This window comes from Lepidochelys kempii, chromosome 3 (genome assembly GCF_965140285.1).
Source record: "Lepidochelys kempii isolate rLepKem1 chromosome 3, rLepKem1.hap1, whole genome shotgun sequence".
Classification (NCBI taxonomy): Eukaryota; Metazoa; Chordata; order Testudines; family Cheloniidae; genus Lepidochelys; species Lepidochelys kempii.
Window position 1 is genome coordinate 850,589 of NC_136382.1, and position 27,238 is coordinate 877,826.

Below are 27,238 nucleotides of genomic sequence, written 5' to 3' on the forward strand. Positions count from 1 at the left end.
GGGGCAGTGGAGAATCCCGCCAGGGACTGAGCTGTGTCCATTGCCAAGGAGCACATAGGGACTAACAGAACTGTAGACATCTGATCCGGGCAGCTAGAGATTGTGTTTCTTTTGACAGTAAACCTGGCCGGGTGCCATCGTACCTTATTGGAGTCTGTGGTCATTGGGGGTTCTCTGGGGGTCTGCTGTGTCGGCGATCTGCGCAGAGCCGGGGCAGCACACAGGGAGAACACACACGCACGCACGCAGCCGACTGTTCTCAACATTGGATAGAGCAGAGCACCACACCCGTGGCGTCTGCTGAGACCCTCTTTGCCCCCCAGGGATTGCAGGGATGTGCTGGCTGCTTTCAGGAGCAGCATGTGGCCAGGGCAGGCAGCCTTAGCCCCCATGTGCCGCCGGACTTTTAGCAGCCTAAAATCTCCCTGTTTGGCTCCAGTAGCCCCTGGGAGATTGAGGCCGATTCCGGGAGACTCCTGGGGAAACCGGGGGGGTTGGCGACCCGAAGCACACTGGGCACAAGGGACGGGGCAGGGCAGCCAGTGGGGATGCAGGGAAGCTGCCTGGGGCTGGAGTGGACAGAGGGGGCTGGGGCTCCGTGACCCAAGCTGGCATCGTCCCTGCATTTAGCATGGCCCATGAGCTGTGCTCTGCAGCTTCCCCCGGAGACCCATCGCCGGGCGCTCGTCTCCCCGCATGGCGTGGGGCAGGCTGCAGGGGACAGGGGCTGTGGGCCAGTGCGGCCGCCATGCAGCAAATCTGGCTGGGGGCTTGTGGGCGAGATGGGAGCCACGCGCCACATGGGCCGCAAGGCCCTGGCTGGCGGCAGCCGGCGGGTCCCGGGGGGCCAGGACAGGCCTTTAGCGGGGCAGACGTGGCCAAAGCTTTTGCGATGAGCTCCTGGCAGAGGGTGGGGAGCCCAGCCGGGGGCGTTCACCCCTCCCCACCCAGCCGGGGGGGCCTCCCCCACCCAGCCAGCCGGCAGGGGATTTACCCCCAGAGCCCATCTTGCCGTGGGGGGGGGATTTACCCCCAGAGCCCGGCCGGCCGGTGGGGGGGGGATTTACCCGCAGAGCCCGGCCGGCCCGGGGGGGGGGGGATTTACCCGCAGAGCCCGGCAGGCCCGGGGGGGGGGGGGATTTACCCGCAGAGCCCGGCAGGCCCGGGGGGGGGGGGGATTTACCCGCAGAGCCCGGCCGGCCCGGGGGGGGGGGGGGGATTTACCCGCAGAGCCCGGCCGGCCGGGGGGGGGGATTTACCCCCAGAGCCCAGCCGGCCGGTGGGGGGGGGGGATTTACCCGCAGAGCCCGGCCGGCCGGGGGGGGGGGATTTACCCGCAGAGCCCGGCCGGCCCGGGGGGGGGGATTTACCCGCAGAGCCCGGCCGGCCGGGGGGGGGGGATTTACCCGCAGAGCCCGGCCGGCCCGGGGGGGGGGGGGGATTTACCCGCAGAGCCCGGCCCGGGGGGGGGGGGATTTACCCGCAGAGCCCGGCCCGGGGGGGGGGATTTACCCGCAGAGCCCGGCCCGGGGGGGGGGGGGATTTACCCGCAGAGCCCGGCGGCCCGGGGGGGGGGATTTACCCGCAGAGCCCGGCGGCCCGGGGGGGGGATTTACCCGCAGAGCCCGGCCGGCCCGGGGGGGGGGATTTACCCGCAGAGCCCGGCGGCCCGGGGGGGGGATTTACCCGCAGAGCCCGGCCCGGGGGGGGGGGGGGGGGGGGGGATTTACCCGCAGAGCCCGGCCCGGGGGGGGGGATTTACCCGCAGAGCCCGGCCCGGGGGGGGGGGATTTACCCGCAGAGCCCGGCGGCCCGGGGGGGGGATTTACCCGCAGAGCCCGGGGGGGGTCACCCCTCCCGCGGCGCGGTCCCCCTCCGGCCGGGGGCGGCGCTGTGAGCGGCCGGGCCCGGCGCAGGCGGCAGCGATGGCGGAGCGGGGCGGGCGGAGCGGTGAGAGCGAGCGGCGGGCCGGGGTCCCCTCCTCCAGCCCCCCCCGGGATGGCCCCCCCGACCGCCCCGCGAGCCCCCCCGGGATCGACCGCCCCGCGAGCCCCCCCGGGATGGCCCCCCCGACCGCCCCGCGAGCCCCCCCGGGATCGACCGCCCCGCGAGCCCCCCCGGGATGGCCCCCCCTGAACCGCCCCACGAGCCCCCCCCCGGGATCAACCCCCTCCAACTGCCCCGCGAGCCCCCCCCCGCGATCGCCCCCCCAACCGCCCCGTGAGCCCCCCGAACGCCCCCGCGATCAGCCCCCCCAACCGCCCCGCGAACCCCTCCCGAGCTGCCCCCGAGCCCCCCCGTTTCACCCCCCAAGCCCCCTCACTCCCCGCTCTTCTGTTTCAGGGGCCGGCCCCCTGCCGAGCCGCGAGACGCCCTCAGACGGACAGGTGAGGGGCCCCGGGGTGGGGGTTGGTCCGGCTGCAGGAGGGGGCTGGGCAGGGGGCTGCCCCCGGGGTGGGGGTTGGTCCGGCTGCAGGAGGGGGCTGGGGGGCTGCCCCCGGGGTGGGGGTTGGTCTGGCTGCAGGAGGGGGCTGGGCAGGGGGCTGCTGCTGGGGTGGGGGTTGGTCTGGCTGCAGGAGGGGGCTGGGGGGCTGCCCCCGGGGTGGGGGTTGGTCTGGCTGCAGGAGGGGGCTGGGGGGCTGCTGCTGGGGTGGGGGTTGGTCTGGCTGCAGGAGGGGGCTGGGCAGGGGGCTGCCCCCGGGGTGGGGGTTGGTCCGGCTGCAGGAGGGGGCTGGGCAGGGGGCTGCCCCTGGGGTGGGGGTTGGTCTGGCTGCAGGAGGGGGCTGGGCAGGGGGCTGCCCCCGGGGTGGGGGTTGGTCCGGCTGCAGGAGGGGGCTGGGCAGGGGGCTGCCCCCGGGGTGGGGGTTGGTCTGGCTGCAGGAGGGGGCTGGGAGGCCGGCGGGGGGCTGCCCCCGGGGTGGGGGTTGGTCTGGCTGCAGGAGGGGGCTGGGGGGCTGCTGCTGGGGTGGGGGTTGGTCTGGCTGCAGGAGGGGGCTGGGGGGCTGCCCCCGGGGTGGGGGTTGGTCTGGCTGCAGGAGGGGGCTGGGCAGGGGGCTGCCCCCGGGGTGGGGGTTGGTCTGGCTGCAGGAGGGGGCTGGGCAGGGGGCTGCCCCCGGGGTGGGGGTTGGTCCGGCTGCAGGAGGGGGCTGGGCAGGGGGCTGCCCCCGGGGTGGGGGTTGGTCTGGCTGCAGGAGGGGGCTGGGCGGCCGGCGGGGGGGCAGGGTCGGGCTGCCCACAGGGGGCCGGGCTGACTCGTGGCCCCCCCCAGGCCCAGGAGCTCTCCAAGGAGGAGAAGCTGCAGCTGCGGAAGGAGAAGAAGCAGCAGAAGAAGAAGCGGAGAGATGAGAAGGGGCAGCCAGCTGAGCCCTCCCTCCCTGGGCACCCGCAGGGCCAGCCGCCAGGTACAGCGGGGGGCTGCCCCTTCTCAGCACGCCCCTGTCACTGACCCCCAGGGCCGGGCTACGGCCCAGCCTGGGAGCAGGCCCTGGGAGGGGCCTGCAGTGACCCAGAGCCCCGGGGTCTCGCTCTTCCCCCAGGGTGGGCCACGTGGTCTCACCGCCTCCTGAGACTGGGCCCCTGGGCCTGCAGCCCCCCTGCCCCACCCCGGGAGCCCTGGGCAGCGAGTCTGGGACAGACCCTGGGGGAGACGTGTCCCATCTGGGGGAGCAGCACCCCACTGCCAGCGTCTGCAGGGACACCCAGCCAGCGCGGGCAGACAGGCGGGTGTATCGGTGGCCTGGCACACAGAGAAGTGGTTCCAGCAGAGTCCGTTCTGGGCAGCCAGCGCCCAGCCCAGCCGCAGCGACCCCCGGGGTTCAAGCTCTGTCTGGCTCCGGCTCGCTCCTTGGTCCGAGCCCCGGGCAGTGCTTCCAGCAGCCAACGCTTATCCCCCCGCCTGCCTGTTGCTCTCCGCTGGGGAGTGGTGTTCAGCTGCCCTGTGGAGAGGTGGGACGTGATCTTCTCCCCCTTGGAGCTGCCACTGTTTCCTCTGGTAGGGGGCTTGGGCAGCTCTCCCCCTGCCCTGAGAGCACACAGCCCTTTTCCCCCCACTCAGTAACGATGCAGCACAGGGGGAAACTGAGGCACGCACAGGGCTCATAAAATATTACAAAAAATTCCCACTTTGTCTCAAGCCTTTGCTCATTTGCACGTGACCCCTGGGTTATGAGCTCTCTGTCTGTCTGGGTTCCATCTCTGACCGGGGCACACCCGACCAGCCATGGCACAGCCCGGCTACTGTCCCCATGCTACTGGTGGGGACTGGAGACCCAGTGCCTGGCCAGTCTGTGGTGAAGCAGGGACATGACCCCTGGTCTCCTGCATCCTCGTTGCGTGCTCTGACCACTGCGTCCCCTCTCCCTCCCGCCATGGGCCGTGTGCTCTCTGGATCCTGGGGGTGCAGGAGGCTCCTGCATGCTGAGCGGTCTCTCCTCTTGTAGGGGCTGTGCCCCCCATGCTGGCCCCAGTGCCCAGCGAAGGCCTGGCTGGCAGTGAGAAGCCGGCGGTGGGGAAGAGCAAGGCAGAGCTGCGAGCAGAGCGCCGGGCCAAGCAGGAGGCTGACCGCGCCCTGAAACAAACCAAGAAAGTGGAGTCGACCCCGGCAGCTGCGCCGGCCAAGCCCAGGCTGCCACCCAGCGAGCCCCAGTCCAGTAAGGCATTCCCCTCAGCATTGTGGGCTCAAAGGGGTGCGGTGCAGCGCCCGGGGTCCAAAGCAGTGCCTCCTGGGTGGGCTGGGTGAACCGATGGGGGTTCAGGGCAGCGACCCTGGGTGGGGCTGGGTAAGCTGGTGGGTGGCCCGGGGCAGTGCCCCCAGGGTAGGGCTGGGTGAGCTGGCGGGGGTTCTGACACAGCATCCCCTGGGTGAGCTGGCAGGGAGCCCAGAGCAGTGTCCGCTGGGTGAGCTGCCAGGGGGTCTGACACAGCATCCCTGGGTGAGCTGGCGGGGAGCCCAGAGCAGTGTCCGCTGGGTGAGCTGGCGGGGAGGGGGGGTCTAGCTCAGCACCCCCTGGATGGTGCTGCCGCATCTCCCCTGTGCCCAGGTCGCTGTGATTGTGCTTTTGCCCTCGTCCCCCACCCCCTTCCCGGGTCCCCATGCTCTTTGTTGCCCTCCGCCCCTCCAGGATGCCTGGGTCACCGTGGAGTGTGGTTGTGCCCCTCCCCCGGTGCCTGGGTGGCTCCGTGTTAGGGTCATGCCCTAGCCCCCAGCTCAGCCTGTTCTCCTGGCTCCTGCTAGTGGTGAAGCGGGTTCCGGAGCACGTGCAGGTGGACGACCCAGCAGCACAGAGGAGACTGGCGAAGAAGCTGGAACGACAGCAGGTACGGGGTGCCCGAGCACTGCCACATGCCGTGTGGTCTCGTCTCCGTGAAGGGGGACGCCTGGGGTGGGCGGGCGTAGTGGGCTAGAAGGCTGTGCCCAGGGGGGGTCAGGGGCAGGAGATAGGGGCATGGGGCAGGCTGGGTGGCAACGGAGGCGGGGCAGGCGGGTGGGGTGGCTGTGGGTACAGACAAGGTGTGTGGATGCAGATCCTTCCGTCTCAGCGCATTCTGTTATACCCAGGGGCTCTGCCCGCTCCCTCCCTGGTGCGTTCGGCTGTGACCCAAACTAAGGGTCTCCCTTCACGCCAAGTGAGGGAACTCACTCATCTGCTTATTAACGATAACCAGCCTGTCTCCGTGCTGGTCAGGGGCTTTGGGGCCCTGCCTCGCTGGTTCTGTTCGGCGGGGCCGTCGTGACCTGTCGTAGCCCCGTCCCTGTTCTGTGCCTAGATATCAGGGACGGTTCCAGGTAAGCCAGATGGCTGTGTTTGGTACTGCTCCCCAAAGGGTAATCCCAGGCACCCCCGTTGTATAGGTTACATTGGCCAGGTGCTTGTTCATGTAGGTTCCTAAGCAGCATGTGATATCAATGTGTATATGGATCCTTTACATACACTTAGGCCCTAATCGCTGGCTCACCTCCTGATGGGCAGGTTGGCTGTGCCAAGCGAGGGGGTGTCGGGGCTGTGCCCGGCGGGGTAGGAGTGGGGAGTGCGCCGGGGCAAGCTGTGCCCACTGGGGAGGAGGAAGGTGGGCGGTGTCTGGCAGGGGTGAGGCCAGGGGTGTGGGATGTGCCATGGGCAGGCTGTGCCCACTGGGAAGGGGGCAGGTGGGTGGTGTCTGGGGGGGCAGGGGCAGGTGGGCGGCACCCAGCGGGGTTGGGGGCAGGGGTGGAGGTGTGTGCCATGGGCAGGCTGTGCCCATGGGGGAGGGGGCAGGGGCAGGTGGGCGGTGCCTGGTAGGGGAGAGGGCAGGGTGGAGGTGTGTGCCATGGGCAGGCTGTGCCCATGGGGGAGGGGGCAGGGGCAGGTGGGCGATGCCTGGTAGGGGAGAGGGCAGGGTGGGGGGTGTGCCATGGGCAGGCTGTGTCTGGCAGAGGGCCTTTGCCGACCTGCACTGAAGCAGCGTGCTCTGAAATTTCCGTGCCAGGTTCCTCTGAGGCCAGACTATGGCGCCAAAGTCAATCTCTTCTCCCACTTGCACCAGTACAGCCGGAAGAGGCCGCTGACCCAGCAGATGAGGTTTGTGCTCCCCGCCCGGCCCTGAGGCTGGTGAAGATGTCTGCTGCAGCCTGTGCTCTTGGGCTGGGCTGTGCCCACGCAGCCTGGCCTCCGTGTGTCCTTCCTGGATGAGGGGAAGCTGGTGAGCCCCAGCTGGGGCGACGCCCTGTTGCTGTGGGCTGCCCAGCTCTGTGTGCCCACCCCAGGGGCAGGTCTTGCTGCCCCGGTGGGGCTACAGGGCGAAGGGTGAGCCATGGCCAGTTGGGGTGGGTTGGCCGGGACATCCCATTTGCCTCATGTGGGGAGGGTATGGGGCAGGGGACGTACTGGCTGTGTGTGTGTGGGGGGTGGTGGTGGTGGTATGGAATGAAGGGGGCACCCAGTGTGTGTTGGAGGGGTATGGGGTGAGGGGGGCACCCTATTACTGTGTGTAGGGGTGTCTGGGGGACGCGGTAACCTGGATGGTTAGGGGAATATGTGACAAATAGGGAACCCTGGCCTGGAACAAGTGTGGGGCAAAGGGTGATGCCCCAGGTGTGTGCGTGGCCAGGTGACGGGGATGTGCTGGAGGTGTGTGGGGGGGAGGAGGCGTGAGGGGATGCCCTGGGTGGGTTACGGGGTGACGGGGATGTCCCGAGTGTGTGTGGGGGTGTGTGTGACAGGGATGTCCTGGGTGTGCATGGGGATTATGGGGTGACGGGGATGCCCTGGGTGTGCGCGGAGGTTAGGGGGTGACAGGGATGCGGTGTGGGGGTGACGGGGATGCGCTGGGGGAGGTGATGGGGATGCGCTAGGTGTGTGTGGGGGCTATGGGGTGATGGCGATGCCCTGGGGGGGTGTGCAGGGCTGATGGGGATGCCCTGGGTGTGTGCAGGGGGGTGTCTGGGATGCCCTCGTTGTGTGCGGGGGTTACAGAGTGACGGGGATGTGCTGGGTGAGTGTGGTGGTGATGGGGATGCCTTGGGAGGAGGTGATGGGGATGCCCTAGGTGGGTGTGGGGGGGTTATGGGGTGTCAGGGATGCCCTGGGTGGGTGTGGAGGTGATGGGGATGCCCTGTGGGGAGCTGATGGGGATACCCTGGGTGTGTGTGTGGGGTGGCCTGGTTCATGAAGGGCACATGTGCCTCTCACTGACAGGTTGATCGCTTGGGGGCTCACCATGGAAGCTCTGGGGAGGTGACCCAGCACTGGGGGCCGTAGGGTCCTTCCCCTTCCTCGCTGGTGGAGCCTCCCAGCTCCAAGGCCTCTCATCTGTGCCCTGTGTCCCCAGCATCCCCTCCACGGCGATCCATCCCGCCGTGGTGCGGCTCGGCCTGCAGTACTCCCAGGGGCTGCTGAACGGCTCCAATGCACGCTGCCTCGCCCTGCTGCAAGTCTTCAGACAGGTACCGCTGACCCCCCGTTGCACCAGTGCCGGCTCCCCCCAGGGGCGCAGGCTGAGAGGCAGCGTCCTGCCCTGGCTCGGGGCCTGGACCCGGGCCCCTCGCTCCCTCGAGCTGCGCCAGTCTGTCGTGTGCCGGCTCCCTAGGCTGGTGAGGCCAGGCCCTGCATGGTGCCGCAGCCCAGCCTGAGGGCAGAACGGGTGGGGCTGCTGGCAGCTGCCCGCCACGGAGCCTGACTAACTGCCCCCCTCCCCCCACAGCACTGCGGGTGCCCCCTACCCCACCCCAGCTCTGCCGGTGCTCCAGCCCCAAGCACCCCAACCCTCCACTGCCCCACCCCCCCGTCGTCTGGAAGCCTTGCTCTCCCGCTCTGCCAATGCCCCTCTGCAGTGACCGGCGAGGCAGGCTGTGCTAACCGAGCAGAGGCAAACCAAGACAAAACGGATCGTTTACATTTTTTAAAGTTTATAAGGGAAAACCCCACCACTGTACCAGGCGCAGAAATACCTAGACGGTTACCGAGTACTCACTGCTTGTGACGATAAGCTTTTGGTTCCCCCTCACTAGCCTCGCGCACGCTGCTCTTCCTCACGCTGTCCAAGAACACGGAGCTGGATCAGCGACAGTCCGGGTCACTCCGGAGAATGAACTTTTCCTCCCCTGGGCTGGAAGTCCAGCTCCTCGCTGGCTGTCCTGCTCTTTGCCTCTCTTCAGCTTGCCGTTCTCCTTAGAGTCGCTGTCCTGCGGCTGCATCTCTTCCCATGGCGTGTATCCACAAGCGGGCTTCCTACACCTAGTGGGCCCTCACCTGCCCACTGGGCGCATTTCCTTCAGTACCTGTCACGCTCAGTCCATACGCTGCAGGCCTGGGGAGGGCGGGCTTCTCGTTTGCTGGTTCCAGGATCTGCTTTGTGATCAGTTCCCTTTTCACCAAGCATCTTTCCCTGATACTTTCTCCAGCACGTCTGTAGTTTTTATTCCCATGCCCTCCCGTCTCTGGTAGTGCCTGATCACATACCCAGCTCTGCTTTCTTCTGCTCCTCGGGCCCTAAAACCTTCCCTCTGTCCCTCCGTTGCACTTCCCAGCTCCTCCTTCTCATCTTCCTTTATTTGATCACCTCGCCGCCCAGCCCAGCCCAGCCCAGTTCACCGCTAGCTCAGCACCTCCCTTCTCCTCCGCCTCCTCAGAACCTGTCCCAGCTGCCCCCTCCCAGCTCGCCCTGCCCCTCGCCCCATGACAGCACTCTGAGCTAGCACGGGCTCGGGTATGCCACCTCCGCCCCACACCAGCCCAGTCTCTCTCCATGTCCCGCCCGCCCATGCCTGCTCCTGGGAGATGTTCCCAGTTAACACGCCTGGGTACCTGCTGCTCTCCCTAGATGAGCCCCGGCTGCCTGCCCCCTCCACTCCTCTGCCAAGCCGGGATACCCTGTCCCGGTGCCTGGGTGTCATGGTCTCTTGCCCTGCTTGTTCCAGGTGATCCGGGATTACTCAACGCCACCCAGCGAGGAGCTCTCAAGAGACCTGGTGGCCAAGCTGAAGCCCTACATCAGGTGAGGCCGAGAGAGATGGGACGGCAGGATCTTCCAAGGGAGGGGCTCTTGGGGCTGCAGTTCATATGGGTACCGTGCCTGTGGTTCTCCCCTGGCCCCCCCAGTCCAGGCTGGTCATCTCCACTGGCGCTGCCATTCTCCCCCAGCCTGCTGTTCCTGCTCCCCGCCAGGCCCAGGCTGGGTATTACTGGGCAGGGGCTTCTCTGCAGATGCTGAAAAGCTGCTAATCCCCATTAATGAGCCTAGGCGCTCCCCCGCCCTGGGGGTGCTGCCTGCCCCCCCCAGATCTGGCTCCAGTCCGTGCCCCTCAGCGTTTGTCTCCTCTCTGCAGTTTCCTGAACCAGTGCCGGCCCCTCTCTGCCAGCATGGGCAATGCCATTAAGTACCTCAAGAAAGAGATCTCAGGCCTGTCCAGCACCCTGAGAGAGGAAGAGGTGAGCAGGAAGCCTGCAGAGGGGTCTGTGGGTTCACCAGGGCTCCAGGAGGGGCCTGCTCAAGGGGCGGTAAAGACACTAAGTCGCTGTGGGCTGAGGCAGGTACTGCCAGGGATCAGAAACTGGTTAGGAGACAGGACACGGGGTAGAGTAAATGGTCACCTTCCATCACGGCTGAAGGCAAACGGAGGCCTTGAGGTGCTGAACTAGATCTCGTTAATGTATTTATTGATGATGGGAATTGGGGGAGCAGTGAAGGGCAGAATGTGCCGATGACACTGAGTTACGTAGGGTCATCAGGACCAGAGGAACTTCAGGGTACATCTGCACTGCACACTGCGTGTAGAATACATTCACAGCCAGCCCCCAGCACTGGTATAACTAGGACTGCGGCCAGGGAGCTCTGCTCAGGTGAGTACAGACCCTCCTGACCTCTGGGAGTACGCACCGGGGCACGTACCCTACATGGCTGGGCTCGCCCACGCAGCACCCCATCCATGCTGATGTTCTTAGCATTGTAGTGTCCCACCGCTAGACTCCTACCCCGCTGCAGGGAGAGGCTCCGGAAGTGGATGGGAGGCAGCTGGGGAAGGCTCTGGCAGCTGGGGAAGGCTCTGGCAGTGGGGAAGCAATGGGGAAAGGCGCTGGCGGCTGGGAAGCAATGGGGAAAGGCTCCGGCGGCAGGGAAGCTGTGGGGGAAGGCTCCAGCAGTGGGGGAAGGCTCCGGCAGCAGGGAAGCTGTGGGGAAAGGCTCCGGCAATGCGGGAAGGCTCCAGCAGCTGGAAAGCCGTGGGGGAAGGCTCCGGCAGCTCCCTGTTGCAGGAATCTTTCCCTACAGTGGGGAACGTTTCCCGCAGCTCCCTGCTGCCTCCCACCTGCCAGGGCCTTTTACCGATACGTGCAGCTACACATCACAGTGTGGACGCAGCCAGCGTGTACCTACCTTAACCTACATGCTGCCCCAGGAGCGGTGCCGTGTAGATGCATCCTCAGAGAAGGCAGCAGAACAGGACTGCCTGCAGTGATTTCTGTGTGCTCGTAACACCTGCAGCTCTGCATTGTGGCAGCGACTATATTCAAATCTCATGCTTTGTGTCATCGGCCACTGACCTGCAGGGGGTCAGGAAGGAATTTTCCCCTCAATGCACAGGTGGCAGGATGGATTCTGTTTTTTTCGCCTTCCTCTAAAGCATCAGAGACTGGCCACTGCTGGAAATGGAACACTATGCAGGGTGGTCCATTGCTCTGGGGTGGTGCAGAGAATCCTTTCTACGTGCCCAGCTGCTGGTCTTGCTCACAGGCTCAGGGTCAAATTGATGGATAGATTCGAGGTCGGGAAGGAATTTTCCCCAGGTCAGGTTGGCAGGAGCCTTGGTGATTTTTCATCTCCCTCTGCAGTGTGGGGCTTGGATCGCCTGCTGGGATCATCTGGGCATGTCTGACCTGATCAGTTCTCTGCCACTGCAGGGGCCACAGCCCTGGGGGCACCTTGGTCTCTCCAGTTCTCTGCCTGTGGCCACAACTGCTCAGACTCCTGAGGGCTGAATTGTTGTAGTTTAACTAAAACCTTTTTGGGGTTTGTGTAGGGCTGGAGAAGTGGGGTTCTGGGAGGGTAAGGAGTGCGCTCGCGGTGTCTGATAACAAGTGACACGTCTGGAACTGGGTGTGGAGGCCTGGGGTGGAGGAAGGTTGCCTCTTCCACAGTGATAATCACTTTGTGGTGCCAGGGATTGTGATCTTGTAGCGTGAGAGTTCTTTGACAAGGGCTGTCTTGTACCCAGTGCTGCTCAGTGTTAACATGTTCCATATGGTGAGAGACCCCAAGGTCTAATCGGGACGTCTGGAGAGCTGGGGCCATGGGGGCTGGGCCTTCACATGGCACATATTGACATCAAAGTGGCATTTGCTTGGTTGCCGAGTCAGCAGCCCTCCCTCGGTTCCCTCGCGCCACTGTTGTATTAATTTAGATGGAGCAAATGGGCCAAAGGTGGTAACAGAACCCAGCCACCGTCCAACATTAAACAGTTTTGAACCGGGGGCAGGGCAGGGGTTGGTATCCAGAGACCTCAGCCTGCCCAGAACCAGGGCAAACACCCCATTAAACAGCCTGTTCACCTGCTATTACAGCTACAGAAAAGAAGGGCAAACAGTTAAAGCATTTGAAATATAAAGCATTCAATCAGGCTTTCCTTCCAACAGCATCCCTTGTTCCCTTGCCCTGTAGCCGGAGAGGGTTTTAGAAGGAAATTCACCCAGCTGTTTGACCCTCTCTCGACGGTATCGGCTGTCGTTATGGGCAGAAAAGAAGTGCGTTGCGATGAGCTGGAGCTGCTGCTGCTGCTGTTAAAGTCCAATCCTGCTTCATCCCAGGTGGTATCTGGGATTCGACTATGGCCGGTGGAGGTGGCGATGTTGTCTGGATCTCTGTCTGGCCTGTTCTGGTCAGGACGCCTCTAAAGGCAGGAGGTGGAGGTAGCAGCCATGATGGTGAAGTTCAGTTGAGTAGTCACCATCTGTTCTTCCTCCCCATCCTTCTGTCTGTCTTCTCCCCCCCTTCCAAAGTCTCTTGAAGGACCCACAAGGGGAGCAGTAGGGGAAGAGCTCATCCCCTCGTTATTTTGTCCACCAATTAGGCCTGATCTCTGTTTCTAACCATTAGAAGGTCAACACTCCTCGGATTGGATCAGCATGGCTTTCTTGGTGCAGGCTACTCCCGTCTCTCTCTGGTTCTCTTGCACCTGTTGATAACATTCTTTATGGAAAATGACTTGACCTACTTTCCACTGTACGTTTCGAAGCAGGCAGAAGTTACAGACCACCCGTGCCAGAGATAAGGAGCCTGGCGAGCACTCGCCTGCTGACTTTCTCCTTCCTTCAGACTCCTCTTCTACACCCAGTTCGGTGACAAACTGCTGCTTCTTCTGCTCTTCGTGTCGCTCCGCGCTCTCCTGTGGACATTTCCGCTGCCCATCCCCCATGCGGCGGGAGGCAGCGCATTGCACTGACCATGTGTTAGACTCTAAACCTGCAGGGTGTAAGCCAAGCCCCTCCTGCTAGGGGCTCGGTCCCCTGCCAACAGACATGGCCGATGCCTTTTCTGCCTGGGGCAGAGCCACTTCCCCATTAGGTGCACAGGGGGTAAGGACTTGCAAGTCGAGGGAGGCGTGGCTGAAATGCACCTGCTCGAGCAGTCCGTGCGTGTCACTCAGACCTGGAGGAGACGTCCACCTCCCTCCAAGGAGCCCACAGGCTAATCCTCAGCGCGTGCCCTGCGAGCAGACCCATGCCCGGGCAGCAAGACAACTTTAGCAAATCGGCACGGGTGACACCAACGCTGTCAGCACCCCCTGCTGCTATCTCAGCCCAAGGCTGGCTACTGCCTTGGCACCGGTCCCAACAGAGCCGGAGCCAGCAGAGACACTGTCATCGCTGCAGCAGGCAGGAGTGTGGGGCCAAGCAGAGACAGGCACGACTCCAAGCACAGAGACGTCGCCCCGTTGGGAGGAGAGGGCAGGCTGCCGTCGCGCTCTGCCAGGAGAGCAGGGCTAAGTCACGTGGCACTGACAGAGTGCCCCGGGAACGCCCTCACTGAACCATTGGGATCCCTGCTGGGCCACTGCTGGTGCAGAGCTGGAGCAGAGGCCTCCCCTGTGGCACTGGCCAAGGAATGTGCCTCGTCACCCTCACCAAACTGTGCCTTCTTCCCAGCACCAAGCAGAGACGCCTCCCCGCGTCTGTCTGACGGAGGCCTAGAGGTGGTACCGGGGACCCCTCTCGCAGGAGGCCAGAGTGGCTTTGAGCTGACCTGTATACCATGCTACACTGGCTCCGTGCGGCTCATCATCCCACATGTTCCCCAGCAGATCCCCTCTGGGATGTCTAGGAGGAGGAGATGGAGCTCTTCCCGGTGGCCTCACTGCCCAGACCACCGTCTCCAGAGTCTGACGTCAGCACTCCAGGATGGAGAGCACTGGAGAAACCCTAGGAGCCCCAGTCTCTGCTGGAGGAGGCGGTCAGACCAGCCCTTGCCTAGCAGTTGATGACGGAAGCGTTCCAGCATGTCCTGGCTCAATGGCGGAGACCCTGGATATCCAAGTGATGGCCATACGAGAGGAATCTCACAAACGTTGACTCCCTCACTGCGTCAGCCCTGGTCAGAACTGTTCCACCTGTGACAGAAAGCACACTGGAGCCAGTCGGGGGGTGCAGTCACTATCCACCCTACCTCTGAACAGGTGAAGTCAGATCAGAGACCTCTGAAAAACGGAGCCCTTTGACTCCCACCCAAACTCAGGATTGTGAGGTAACTACAGCAGTGTGGGAAAATCAAAATAGACAAAATGGACAAGGACCCCCCCAAAACTGGATGTGTGCAGGCGCGAGGTCTCCTCAACTGCTTCATTGCAGCGCTGGGTGGCGACTGCTGGGGGTGTTCACCAAATCTAATTTCCTGGGGCTGGAGAGGGTGACCCCGTCCTGCTGGAAGTGCCACAGGGTGCCAGGAGGACTTAAAGGAGTCATGAGAGATGGCCAGAGCAGCCGTTCAGGCTCTGACATGGCCACAAGGTCGCAGGCCATGGCTCTGACCAGGAGCTGGGCCTCCTGTCAGCCTCAGGAATGCCAGGAGAGATGCAGCATGCCGTGTGTGATGCGTCTGGGAAGTTATTGAAGGTGGGCATAGCAGTGACTTACTGCCCGGGAACTGCCTGCCAGTGACTAGGGAAGGGTTCAAATGCGGCCCGGGAGCAGAGCAGGAGACTGGAGGTGTCTGTGGAATTGGCTAGGGGGAGGCGAATGGGTCATGAAGGACTGGCTGAGACTGACTGTATCAAGGGGTGATTTCGAAAGACAGCGGGAATCCCAGCCTCTGAACAAAGGACACTTAACAGCAGGTGGCTCTCGCAGGAGGCAGGGGTGAACTCAGCAGGCTCTGCGAAGGCGAGGCCGCTGTGGTAAGAGCTCAGCTCACAGAAAAAGAGGCACTTGGCCAGTCTGAACCCTGTCTTAGCCTGTGTTTCTCTCTGCTAACCGAAGGGCTCCTGAGGCTGTGTCCAGGTGACTGGGAACCCAGCTCTCTTTGGAAAGGCTGCCTGGAGCTGCTGCAGGCAGTGCCCAAAGATCCCTGAGGGGCTGGAAGTTTCTGAACAGGGCTCTGCTTGAGTTGGCCTGGCTGGGTAGAGCTCATGGTGAGAAGCAGGAGTGCTGGAGCATGGAGGCTCAGTGTTGGAGGCGTTGAGGGTGCACGGCCAACCCTTGTGGAAAAGGGTGGCCCTTTGGGGTCTGGCACGTTGACGGGGTGCTCTCAGGAAAGGCCACAGCATAGCACAGTCAATCCGGTGGATCCGTGACACCATGTGAGGCTCCCATTCGGGAGGATAGAGCTCTTCAACAAAGGAAGCGACCCAGTGCTCACTTCGATGACTTCAGAGCCACCTTGAGAATCTACACACCAACCCCTTACAGCAGGGGTGGGCAAACCTTTTGGCCCGAGGGCTCATCGGGGTGCGAAACTTCTGGAGGGCTGGGTAGGGAAGGCTGTGACCCCCAAACAGCCTGGCCCCCGCCCCCTCCTCCCACTTCCCGCCCCTGACTGCCCCCCTCAGAACCTCCCACCCATCCAAACCCCGCCCCGCTCCTTGTCCCCTGACCGCCCCCTCCTGGGACCCCCCACCCCTAATCACCCCCGGGACCTCACCCCCTATCCAACTCCCCCTGTCACCTGATTGCCCCAACCCCACCCACACCCCCGCCCACTGACAGGGCCCCTGGGACCCCACCCCCTATCCAATCTCCCCTGTTCCCCATCCCCTGCCCCTGCCGCCCCGAACCTCTGCCCTATCCAACTGCCCCCTGCTACCTGTCCCCTGACTGCCCCCCAGGACCCCCTGCCCCATATCCAACCCCCCTGCCCCGACCCTCTTACCAGGCCACTCAGAGCAGCATGTCTGCAGACGCGCCGCCCCACATGAGCGCACAGCCCTGCCAGCCAGAGCACTGCCCATGCGGCAGCGTAGCTGCGGGGGAGGGAGGACAGTGGGGGAGGGGCCGGGGGCTAGCCTCCCGGGCCAGGAGCTCAGGGGCCGGGCAGGACGGTCCTGCGGGCCATAGTTTGCCCACCTCTGCCCTACAGAAAACCCCAACTGAGGCAGCAGGCTCCCCTCTTCTCCCAGGGCAGGCAGCCACGGTACCCGTTGTAAAAACTATTGTGATATCCTCTGTCACCCACCCTTCCCCACTGCAGACTTGATGGGAGTGTTTGGCTCCAGTGCAGGTCCCATCAGGAGCCAGTCTTTGGGGGCTGCCTTGCCCGTTCCGTTGAGCGTGGGACGATCTCACCTCAGACAACGGATGCTGAACGTAGTCTCTGGAAGACAAAAGGGGGCTTTTGTTTCATGCATGGCCAGAGGAGACTGAACTGCTTCAGGACAGCAACACTTCCCTCCATGGTTCCACCTCTGCAGCCCAGGGCTGGTGCATGGCTCCTGGCTTCAAGACACGGCCACCCAGCCAGCCCACAGGAAGACCCAGACGTTCGTGGGGGATCAAAGCGTTACCATTCAGGCTCCCTGCGGCCCTGAGAGTCTCCAGGAAATGCCTCACGCTGGTCGCGGCTCCCCTGAGAAGTCAGGGCACTTACGGACTTGCTGCTCAGAGGCAAGTCGCAGCAGGCGGAAGTAGTAGGCTTGGAACATGCTCTGTCCCTGTCCCCCCCACTGGTGAACTATTACTAATAACTGTTAGGGGCTTCCCCTCCGCGCCCCCGCCCCTTGTCCCGCAGACAGAAGACCAGGAGTCCGAAGTGCAGGCAATCCCATGTTAATTGGGGTTGATCAAGCAAGCATATCCAGAGCTCTGCACACTGGGAGAGCCTTTTTCCCTTCCCTCCTTCTTCTTAGCAGGCCCAAATTGACCTGTAGTGCCCGGCCCTAGCCCCACCCCTTACAACCTGTGATCATATTCTGTCTTGGGGGGCCTTGAGTCTGGGGGCTTCAGTAGAATCATAGAATCATAGAATCATAGAATATCAGGGTTGGAAGGGACCCCAGAAGGTCATCTAGTCCAACCCCCTGCTCAAAGCAGGACCAATTCCCAGTTAAATCATCCCAGCCAGGGCTTTGTCAAGCCTGACCTTAAAAACCTCTAAGGAAGGAGATTCTACCACCTCCCTAGGTAACGCATTCCAGTGTTTCACCACCCTCTTAGTGAAAAAGTTTTTCCTAATATCCAATCTAAACCTCCCCCACTGCAACTTGAGACCATTACTCCTCGTTCTGTCATCTGCTACCATTGAGAACAGTCTAGAGCCATCCTCTTTGGAACCCCCTTTCAGGTAGTTGAAAGCAGCTATCAAATCCCCCCTCATTCTTCTCTTCTGCAGGCTAAACAATCCCAGCTCCCTCAGCCTCTCCTCATAACTCATGTGTTCCAGTCCCCTAATCATTTTCGTTGCCCTTCGCTGGACTTTCTCCAATTTATCCACATCCTTCTTGAAGTGTGGGGCCCAAAACTGGACACAGTACTCCAGATGAGGCCTCACCAATGTCGAATAGAGGGGAACGATCACGTCCCTCGATCTGCTCGCTATGCCCCTACTTATACATCCCAAAATGCCATTGGCCTTCTTGGCAACAAGGGCACACTGCTGACTCATATCCAGCTTCTCGTCCACTGTCACCCCTAGGTCCTTTTCCGCAGAACTGCTGCCTAGCCATTCGGTCCCTAGTCTGTAGCTGTGCATTGGGTTCTTCCGTCCTAAGTGCAGGACCCTGCACTTATCCTTATTGAACCTCATCAGATTCCTTTTGGCCCAATCTTCCAATTGGTCTAGGTCCTTCTGTATCCTATCCCTCCCCTCCAGCGTATCTACCACTCCTCCCAGTTTAGTATCATCCGCAAATTTGCTGAGAGTGCAATCCACACCATCCTCCAGATCATTTATGAAGATATTGAATAAAACCGGCCCCAGGACTGACCCTTGGGGCACTCCACTTGATACCGGCTGCCAACTAGACATGGAGCCATTGATCACTACCCGTTGAGCCCGACAATTTAGCCAGCTTTCTACCCACCTTATAGTGCATTCATCCAGCCCATACTTCCTTAACTTGCTGACAAGAATACTATGGGAGACCGTGTCAAAAGCTTTGCTAAAGTCAAGAAACAATACATCCACTGCTTTCCCTTCATCCACAGAACCAGTAATCTCATCATAAAAGGCGATTAGATTAGTCAGGCATGACCTTCCCTTGGTGAATCCATGCTGGCTGTTCCTGATCACTTTCCTCTCATGTAAGTACTTCAGGATTGATTCTTTGAGGACCTGCTCCATGATTTTTCCAGGGACTGAGGTGAGGCTGACTGGCCTGTAGTTCCCAGGATCTTCCTTCTTCCCTTTTTTAAAGATTGGCACTACATTAGCCTTTTTCCAGTCATCCGGGACTTCCCCGGTTCGCCACGAGTTTTCAAAGATAATGGCCAGATAATAGATAGTTTTCAAAGATAATACCCCATCCCTCCACAACTACCCCCTACCAGGATACCTTCTGTGCTGCTTCCTGCAGCCGCTTCCCTCGCGAGTAGTAGCCAAGTCCTGCCCACAGCTCATTCACATCCTGTTCCCAAGACACACAGCCAGGGGTTACGACTAGTCGCAAAGGGCCCGGGATTAAAGATCAATGGGGGTGTTTTCAGGCCCCTGCCATGGGGGATTCTCACCTCCAGGGAAGCTTTGGCGAGTGCTTGCAGCGTCGGCCATTTCTGCATCCACCTGTTACCACCTCTTGGGAAGGGTAGGGAGTGAAGTTGTGTTTCGGGCAGGGTCACTGTTTCTTTGGCTTTTAGTGTTTCTTATGCCCCCCGCACGCACACAATTCCCCTTGCCCCTCCTGACCAGTTGCTTAACCTTGGCTTGGGAGAGGAGTCGGGCAGCCTTCAAGTGTATGCTCCTACATTAAACTCCCACCATACCCAGCAACACTTTACCTCTCTTCCTTGTCTTTTCACATTGTGCAATAAACCCCATCGATAGCGGGCAGATGCAACACACAGCGTCTTTGTTCACACATGTTAGTTAGAATATCAAAGATCAAACCCCAAATTCTCTCTCAGGCTAACAAAGAGGCCTTGATCCTAACAGTAATGTCTCACCCTCCTGGGCACAGCGTTCACGGGAGCCTTGTCGACGCCAGCCAGAAAAGTCATGCATGACCAAGGGTGGGCTCCAGCACGGCAGGGACTTACTCTTCATGGCTGGGGCCAGGACAGCCATGGCTGGCAGCGCTAGCTCGCATGTTAGCATGCTCAGGAAGTCTCGTGCCAGACGCCAGCTGCGGTCCCTCTGAGTCTGGATCAGGTCAGTCTCGTCTCCACTGAGCCTTCAGATAGCAGGGACGTGTCTGCCCCAGCATGTCGCGGCAGAGCTGCCGGTGCTTGGGCCCCACACACACTTGGAAAGGGTTGCCCTTTCCATCCCCTCACCGATGAAGACACTGATCACGAATGTCTCAGGCTGGGGCCTCACTTGGGTCACTTACAGATTCACGGGACTTGGTCCCCGGCTGGCATGGAGGGAATGTCTTGGAGCTCAGGCCGGTGTGACATTCCTCCCTGTCCACTGGAATTCAGCCCTGCAGAGCCTCCTGCATGACACACCCAGCATCGAAAAGGGGAGGCCTGCTCCTCACACGTCCGGAGGCCGTCAGGGTCTGGACTCGACGCCATCCAAACAAGGTGACGCCGCTGGCCCTACCATCCCCCATGGCAGCCAGCAAGAACCCAGAGGGTTTCGTGAGCAGTCTGTGAGCAGCCCCTTCGCCACCATGGACGATGCTGACGCTCAGAACTTTGGCTCCCAAGAAGGACTGAGCCCAGGATTGTCCCCAGAGCTCGTCCTCCTGCAGTGGAACAGCCTGCTGCACCCCATTCCACCTGCTCCCCGATTCCCACGGTGATCTCCCACAGTCCGTCTCATTGCCCTGTTGGGCAAGACAGCTGTGGCTCACAGCCCTGTGACAAATGTCTGTCAAGCCGCCGATCCAGCTCCTGGACCTGATCTCGCAGCACTGTGGCCAGCTGCTGCATCCAGACCTGTGGTCGCTGCACCTGATATTGGCTGTGGGCTGACTCAGTGCTGCGGGTAGGCACTGTTCCCTCTGGGCCTAGGAAATCCTGATCGAATGCAGGAAAATATCTGCCAGACCGATGGACTCATCTAGGTGGAAGGTGGTCTCAATGTGGCAGCCCAGCCCAATTTGTTCTGAGCCCAAGTTTCAGTACCAAAGATCCTGGACTCCCTGTTACACTGGAAGCAGGCTGGCCTTCACTTCGCTCTGTTAACGCGCCCCTCGCAGCATTTCAGCTTGCCCATCTGTGCGGTTGTGCCTGGTCTTTTCACACACCCCTCTCCCCAGTATCGAGATTTCCAAGGGACTCCTGCGTTGATCAGAGAACCTGCCTCTGTCTGGGACCTCCATTCAGTCCTCCTGAGAGTCGTGGTACCTCCGTTCGAGCCGCTCTCAGGACGTTCCCTGCACCACCTCACTCTGAAGTTGGTCTTGCTAGTGGCTGTGACTTCAGGGACATATTGTTGAGCCTCCCTGTGGGACAAGGTGTGCTGAGCCCTTAGCTGATGTTCACAGCTGAGTTGGTCTCAGATTTCCATCTGAATGAGCCAGTCCACTGCCAGACTTCCTCCCCCTGCTGCACTCGGTGCCAGGAGAAAAGAAACCACACGCGTGATGCTTTGCTTTGTTGTATTGACCAAACCATTCCGACTCCCCCATCCATTTATTGCCAGAGCACTGGACCAAGCCATCTCTTCACGGAGAATATCGAAGTGGATCACAGGCTGTCCCTGGCTGCATTACCAGCTGGCTGGTGCGCCTCCCCACCGAACACGCTGGCGCTCTCCTTCAGAGCCCAGGCAGCTCTTCCGTCTGCTTCAGACACGCGCCAGGATCAGGGACCTGCATGTAACCCGCGGACCTTGCCAAACCCTATGCCCGGTCTGAGCCAGGTCCTCTAGTCCTGGCCAGCTGGAGCCCTTCATTCCCCCGCCGTGAGGGGCACTGCTTGACAGTCACCAGCAGCGGGCTCCATGCTGGCCTGTACTCGGAGAGACCGGTTACTTACTGGGCCAGAGCTGGGGTGCTTCGCGATGATGCAGTCCGTGTGGATCCCATGACCCACCCTCTGTCCCTGCTTTCAGAGCCCTTAGCTACCAGGGGCTTCGAGCTGCGAGGGACCGTCACAGCCGCCCTGCCCCCCTCCCGTGGCACGGGAGCAGGAAGGGGGCTGGGGTGCATGTGTAGCCCTGAGGCACATGGCTATTAAAACGTTACATCCCATGTGCACGAGGCGCCTGGCCACGTCCAGAGGGACCGGCACTGCCTACACCCAGCATCTCGCAGAACCACCGCCCCAGCAGGGGTGTAACAGCTCGCGAGGTGCTCTCTGCCTCATCGTTACAGGGGATGAGACTCCCATTACCGGTGGATTTCCTGCTGCTGGCTGATCACTGATGAATAAAGAGATGGGGGACTCAAGTTCAAGAGTATCCTGCCTCTGTCTCCCTCTGCCTATATCCACCCCTCAACCTGGCGTGTCCCCCCTCCTGCCTTGGCTCCCGCCTCCTCCGCACCCTGTCCCCCATTTCACACAGCTCTGCATTTGAGTCAACAACTTCCTCTTTCTCCTGCTGCCCGGAGCCGGGCTGGGGACTCGGCAGGGAACATTCCCCCCTGCAGTCAGGTCTGGCCCCAGTGCAGAGCTACGGGCGCTGTGCTGCAGGGAAACGGGCAGGGGACTAGGCAGGGAACGTTCCCCCCTGCAGTCAGGTCTGGCCCCAGTGCAGAGCTATGGGCGCTGTGCTGCAGGGAAACGGGCAGGGGACTCGGCAGGGAACATTCCCCCCTGCCGTCAGGTCTGGCCCCAGTGCAGAGCTACGGGCGCTGTGCTGCAGGGAAATGGGCAGGGGACTAGGCAGGGAACGTTCCCCCCTGCAGTCAGGTCTGGCCCCGATGCAGAGCTACGGGCGCTGTGCTGCAGGGAAATGGGCAGGGGACTCGGCAGGGAACATTCCCCCCTGCAGTCAGCGCTGGCCCCGATGCAGAGCTACGGGCGCTGTGCTGCAGGGAAACGGGCAGGGGACTCGGCAGGGAACGTTCCCCCCTGCCGTCAGCGCTGGCCCCGATGCAGAGCTACGGGCGCTGTGCTGCAGGGAGCCGGGCAGGGGACTCGGCAGGGAACATTCCCCCCTGCCGTCAGGTCTGGCCCCAGTGCAGAGCTACGGGTGCTGTGCTGCAGGGAGCCGGGCAGGGGACTCGGCAGGGAACGTTCCCCCCTGCCGTCAGCGCTGGCCCCAGTGCAGAGCTATGGGAGCTGTGCTGCAGGGAAACGGGCAGGGGACTCGGCAGGGAACATTCCCCCCTGCCATCAGGTCTGGCCCCGATGCAGAGCTATGGGCGCTGTGCTGCAGGGAGCTGGGCAGGGGACTCGGCAGGGAACGTTCCCCCCTGCAGTCAGCGCTGGCCCCGATGCAGAGCTACGGGTGCTGTGCTGCAGGGAGCTGGGCAGGGGACTCGGCAGGGAACATTCCCCCCTGCCGTCAGGTCTGGCCCCGATGCAGAGCTACGGGTGCTGTGCTGCAGGGAGCCGGGCAGGGGACTCGGCAGGGAACATTCCCCCCTGCCGTCAGGTCTGGCCCCGATGCAGAGCTACGGGTGCTGTGCTGCAGGGAGCCGGGCAGGGGACTCGGCAGGGAACGTTCCCCCCTGCCGTCAGCGCTGGCCCCAATGCAGAGCTACGAGCACTGTGCTGCAGGGAGCCGGGCTGGGGACTCGGCAGGGAACGTTCCCCCCTGCAGTCAGCGCTGGCCCCAGTGCGGTTGTAGAGGGCTCTGTCCCACTGAGATGGCAAAGGCCTGACTGACCATATTAAAGATCCTTGCTGTCTGTCAGAGTTGGAGTGTTATCTCCTGTGGCCTGGCCAAATTCAAGCCCAGGTAATTTATGTTGAGCTGAGCTAACCCCCTGCAGTTGTTTCATAGAGGATCCTCCTTCACCTGCTGCTCTCATCTATTTTGCAGCATTTCTGTGTGGCTGTTACTGGTGCCCAGTTCCGTCCCAGAGTGGACTGCACTTCCATATGGGTGGGGTGGTGGGAGAGTGCTTTGGAGCCTCATAGCTGGCAGGTGCTACAGGAATGGCAGCGGCTCTGAGCCAGCCTATTCCCTGCCGGAGAGAGGGAGTAACCCCCCTGGGTTTCCTCTCCAGCCCTGTGGGGTGATGGGTCCTTTGGACTCAGGGTAAGGCCTGTGCCATGCAGTGCATCCTGGCTCCTGCTCATGAGGATGGGATGGGGGAATGGGAGCTGCCCTGGCTGAATTGTACAGCACAGACCCGTTCCCTTCCCTTCCTCCTCCAGTGCGGAGGGGCTCTCCCAAACCACGTGCTGGGGGCCTGCGGCTGCTAGGCCCAGTCAGGGCGCCCTGGGTAGGTGGGATGGGAGTGCTCCCTCCTGGTAGGAATGTGGAGCATGGCCAGCTGTGGGATGAGCCGGAGGGAAAGATGTCAGGGCTCTCAGGCCCCAGTGTGACTGTCACTGCCTCTCCCCAGGCGAAGGGGAAACTGCAGGGCAGCATCGAAGGATACGTGAGGGAGAAGATCCATCTGGCAGCCGAAGCTATCTCCAAATATGCCTTCGAGAAGATCAGTGACCGTGATGTCATCCTGGTGTATGGATGGTATGGAGGAGGGGGTTTCCCTATGCAGATGATCTGGCCCAGGGTGGAGGAGCCTTCCTTATGTTCACTGTGGGCAAACTGGACAGTCCCAACCAAAAATACAGATCCTTCCAAAGGCTAATGCCCATGAGCAAAGTTGACTGGAAGGAAAATGTATACAGAAAAATGTGAATGGAAATCAGGTGTTCTTTAAGATAAATTATTTAGATAACTAAAAATCCATGATTCCACAATCGCAGAAGAGAACAACTGTGCCTAAAAGCCCATCCTGAATCAGTGGGGAAGTGAAGGTTGCAGTAAGAAATAAAAAAGCAACATATAACAAATGGGAAATAAATAGTAATTGATATAAACTAGAAGCTAAGAAGTGTAGAAAATTGATAAGGGAGGCTAAAGACCTCAGGGAAAAATCAATGGCTGTCAGGGGTAAGGATAATAAGGAGTTCAAATATATCAGGAACAGAAGAAATCCAAGCAATGGTGCAGGCCCATTACTAGATGGAGATTTTGGTAATATTGTTAATGATGTGGAAAAGGCAGAACTGTTCAATAAATATTTCTGTTCAGTATTTGGAATGAAGCAGAATGAGCTTTAAAGAGTTTGATCTGTTTAGTTCAGTAAGAAAAGTGAGAGGTGACTTCGTTACAGTGTCATTACAGCACCTTCACCGGGGGGAGAACAGTGAGGGCTCTTCAATCTAGTGCAGAAAGGCAGAACAAGAACCCATGGCTGGAAGCTGGAGCCCAACAAATCCAAACTAGAAAGAAGGCACAAAATTCTCACCAGGAGGGTTATGAATTCTTGGGACAAACTGCCAAGGGCAGGGGTGGAGTCTCCCTCTGTCGATGGCTTCAGATCCAGACTGGCTGCCATTCTGAGTGTGCGTTAGCCTAACGCACGTTATTGGGCTCAGTGTCAGGGTAACTGGATGAATTTCTCTGACCTGTGATATGCCAATTAGTCTAGATGGTCCCTTCCTGCCTTAAGCTCCATGAATTCACTTGTGGTGTCCTGTCAGCTCCTCCTTAGTGAACCGCACACTGTGTGATGCCTATGCCAACGGTTGTGCCTTCCGGGTGATTGTGGTGGACAGCCGGCCGCGGCTGGAGGGCCGAGACACACTACGCAGGCTGGTGCGCAAGGGCATCCGCTGCACCTACGTCATGATCACCGCCATCTCCTACGTGCTGCCCGAGGTGAGCAGGCAGCTGTGCTGAGGGGAAGGGCATTGCTAGGGTGATGGAGGCAGGGCCTGCTACAGCCGTAGATTGGTGCTAGTTGACGTGCTCCCCCCCGCAGGTCTCCAAGGTGCTGCTGGGGGCTCACGCACTGCTGGCCAACGGCTCCGTCATGTCCCGGGTGGGGACGTCCCAGATCGCGCTGGTGTCCAAGGCCTACAACGTGCCTGTGCTGGTGTGCTGCGAGACCTACAAGTTCTGTGAGCGGGTGCAGACGGACTCCTTTGTCTCCAACGAGCTGGGTACGTGTCCTGCGTCCTCCCGTGCCGTGGGTTCCGCTCCCCTCAGAGCAGCTGCTGGCCACCGTGCAGCCAGGCTGACCAGTGTATGGCACGTCCCAGCACTGCATCCTCCTCTGGCCAGTCGGGGAAGTCATGGGGGGCAGGGAGGGGCTGTGTGGTGCCAGCCAGCTCCTTTGGCTGGGGGGCTGTCCGAGTGCTAGCCGGTTCCTCCGGCCAGTCAGGGAAGTCATGGGGAGCTATCCCCGTGCCAAGCAGCTCCTCCCAGGGAGGGGGTGCAGGTGCACCCTAGTGCTTGACCCTGTAGCATGTCTCTATAGACGACCCCGATGACCTGATCATGCCTGGGAAGGGAGGAGCCCAGCTGCGTAACTGGAAGGAGAACTCATCCCTGCGCCTTCTCAATCTGGTCTATGACGTGACCCCCCCGGAGCTGGTGGACCTGGTGATCACGGACTTGGGCATGATCCCGTGCACCTCGGTGCCCGTCGTGCTGCGTGTCAAGAACGTGGAGCAGTAGTGGGGGAATGGGGGCTGCACGGACCCTCAATAAACCCTGCTGATCTCACGGCTGCCTGCTGGGACTGCGTGATTGGGGGACAGGACCAGAGCTGCACTGCATGGGCCCCCACCTGTCCTCAGGGGAACCGGCCCCGCCCCACGGGTTCCTCTCAGAGTACCGGGCCCCGCCCCGGCCTGCCCCTAGGGGAACCGGCCCCGCCCCATGGGTTCCTCTCAGAGTACCCGGCCCCGCCCCGGCCTGCCCCTAGGGGAACCGGCCCCGCCCCATGGGTTCCTCTCAGAGTACCCGGCCCCGCCCCGGCCTGCCCCTAGGGGAACCGGCCCCGCCCCACGGGTTCCTCTCAGAGTACCCGGCCCCGCCCCGGCCTGCCCCTAGGGGAACCGGCCCCGCCCCACGGGTTCCTCTCAGAGTACCCGGCCCCGCCCCGGCCTGCCCCTAGGGGAACCGGCCCCGCCCCATGGGTTCCTCTCAGAGTACCCGGCCCCGCCCCGGCCTGCCCCTAGGGGAACCGGCCCCGCCCCACGGGTTCCTCTCAGAGTACCGGGCCCCGCCCCGGCCTGCCCCTAGGGGAACCGGCCCCGCCCCATGGGTTCCTCTCAGAGTACCCGGCCCCGCCCCGGCCTGCCCCTAGGGGAACCGGCCCCGCCCCATGGGTTCCTCTCAGAGTACCCGGCCCCGCCCCGGCCTGCCCCTAGGGGAACCGGCCCCGCCCCATGGGTTCCTCTCAGAGTACCCAGCCCCCCCCTCCCAGCCTGCCCCCAGGGGAACCAGCCCCGCCCCCACGGGTGCCTCTCAGAGGACCCGGCCCCGCCCCCGGGGAACCGGCCCCGCCCCACGGGTTCCTCTCAGAGTACCGGGCCCCGCCCCGGCCTGCCCCTAGGGGAACCGGCCCCGCCCCATGGGTTCCTCTCAGAGTACCCGGCCCCGCCCCGGCCTGCCCCTAGGGGAACCGGCCCCGCCCCATGGGTTCCTCTCAGAGTACCCGGCCCCGCCCCGGCCTGCCCCTAGGGGAACCGGCCCCGCCCCATGGGTTCCTCTCAGAGTACCCGGCCCCGCCCCGGCCTGCCCCTAGGGGAACCGGCCCCGCCCCATGGGTTCCTCTCAGGGTACCCAGCCCCCCCCTCCCAGCCTGCCCCCAGGGGAACCAGCCCCGCCCCCACGGGTGCCTCTCAGAGGACCCGGCCCCGCCCCCGGGGAACCGGCCCCGCCCCACGGGTTCCTCTCAGAGTACCCGGCCCCGCCCCGGCCTGCCCCTAGGGGAACCGGCCCCGCCCCATGGGTTCCTCTCAGAGTACCCGGCCCCGCCCCGGCCTGCCCCTAGGGGAACCGGCCCCGCCCCATGGGTTCCTCTCAGAGTACCCGGCCCCGCCCCGGCCTGCCCCTAGGGGTACCGGCCCCGCCCCATGGGTTCCTCTCAGAGTACCCGGCCCCGCCCCGGCCTGCCCCTAGGGGAACCGGCCCCGCCCCATGGGTTCCTCTCAGGGTACCCAGCCCCCCCCTCCCAGCCTGCCCCCAGGGGAACCAGCCCCGCCCCCACGGGTGCCTCTCAGAGGACCCGGCCCCGCCCCCGGGGAACCGGCCCCGCCCCACG

At 62.3% G+C, this 27,238-nt stretch overlaps 1 protein-coding gene across 1 annotated transcript; it reads left to right on the plus strand.

The window, feature by feature from the left end:
- The first annotated feature begins 1,879 nt into the window (after window positions 1–1,879).
- Window positions 1,880–25,692, plus strand: EIF2B4 (eukaryotic translation initiation factor 2B subunit delta). Its single transcript, XM_073335412.2, has 13 exons — window positions 1,880–1,950; window positions 2,344–2,387; window positions 3,269–3,401; window positions 4,440–4,649; window positions 5,234–5,316; window positions 6,466–6,557; window positions 7,807–7,921; window positions 9,395–9,471; window positions 9,803–9,905; window positions 23,519–23,646; window positions 24,666–24,843; window positions 24,947–25,127; window positions 25,445–25,692. Exons 1-13 carry the CDS (start codon window positions 1,926–1,928, stop codon window positions 25,642–25,644), a joined length of 1,569 nt encoding a protein of 522 aa, XP_073191513.1. The 5' UTR covers window positions 1,880–1,925; the 3' UTR covers window positions 25,645–25,692.
- Window positions 25,693–27,238: the final 1,546 nt, after the last annotated feature.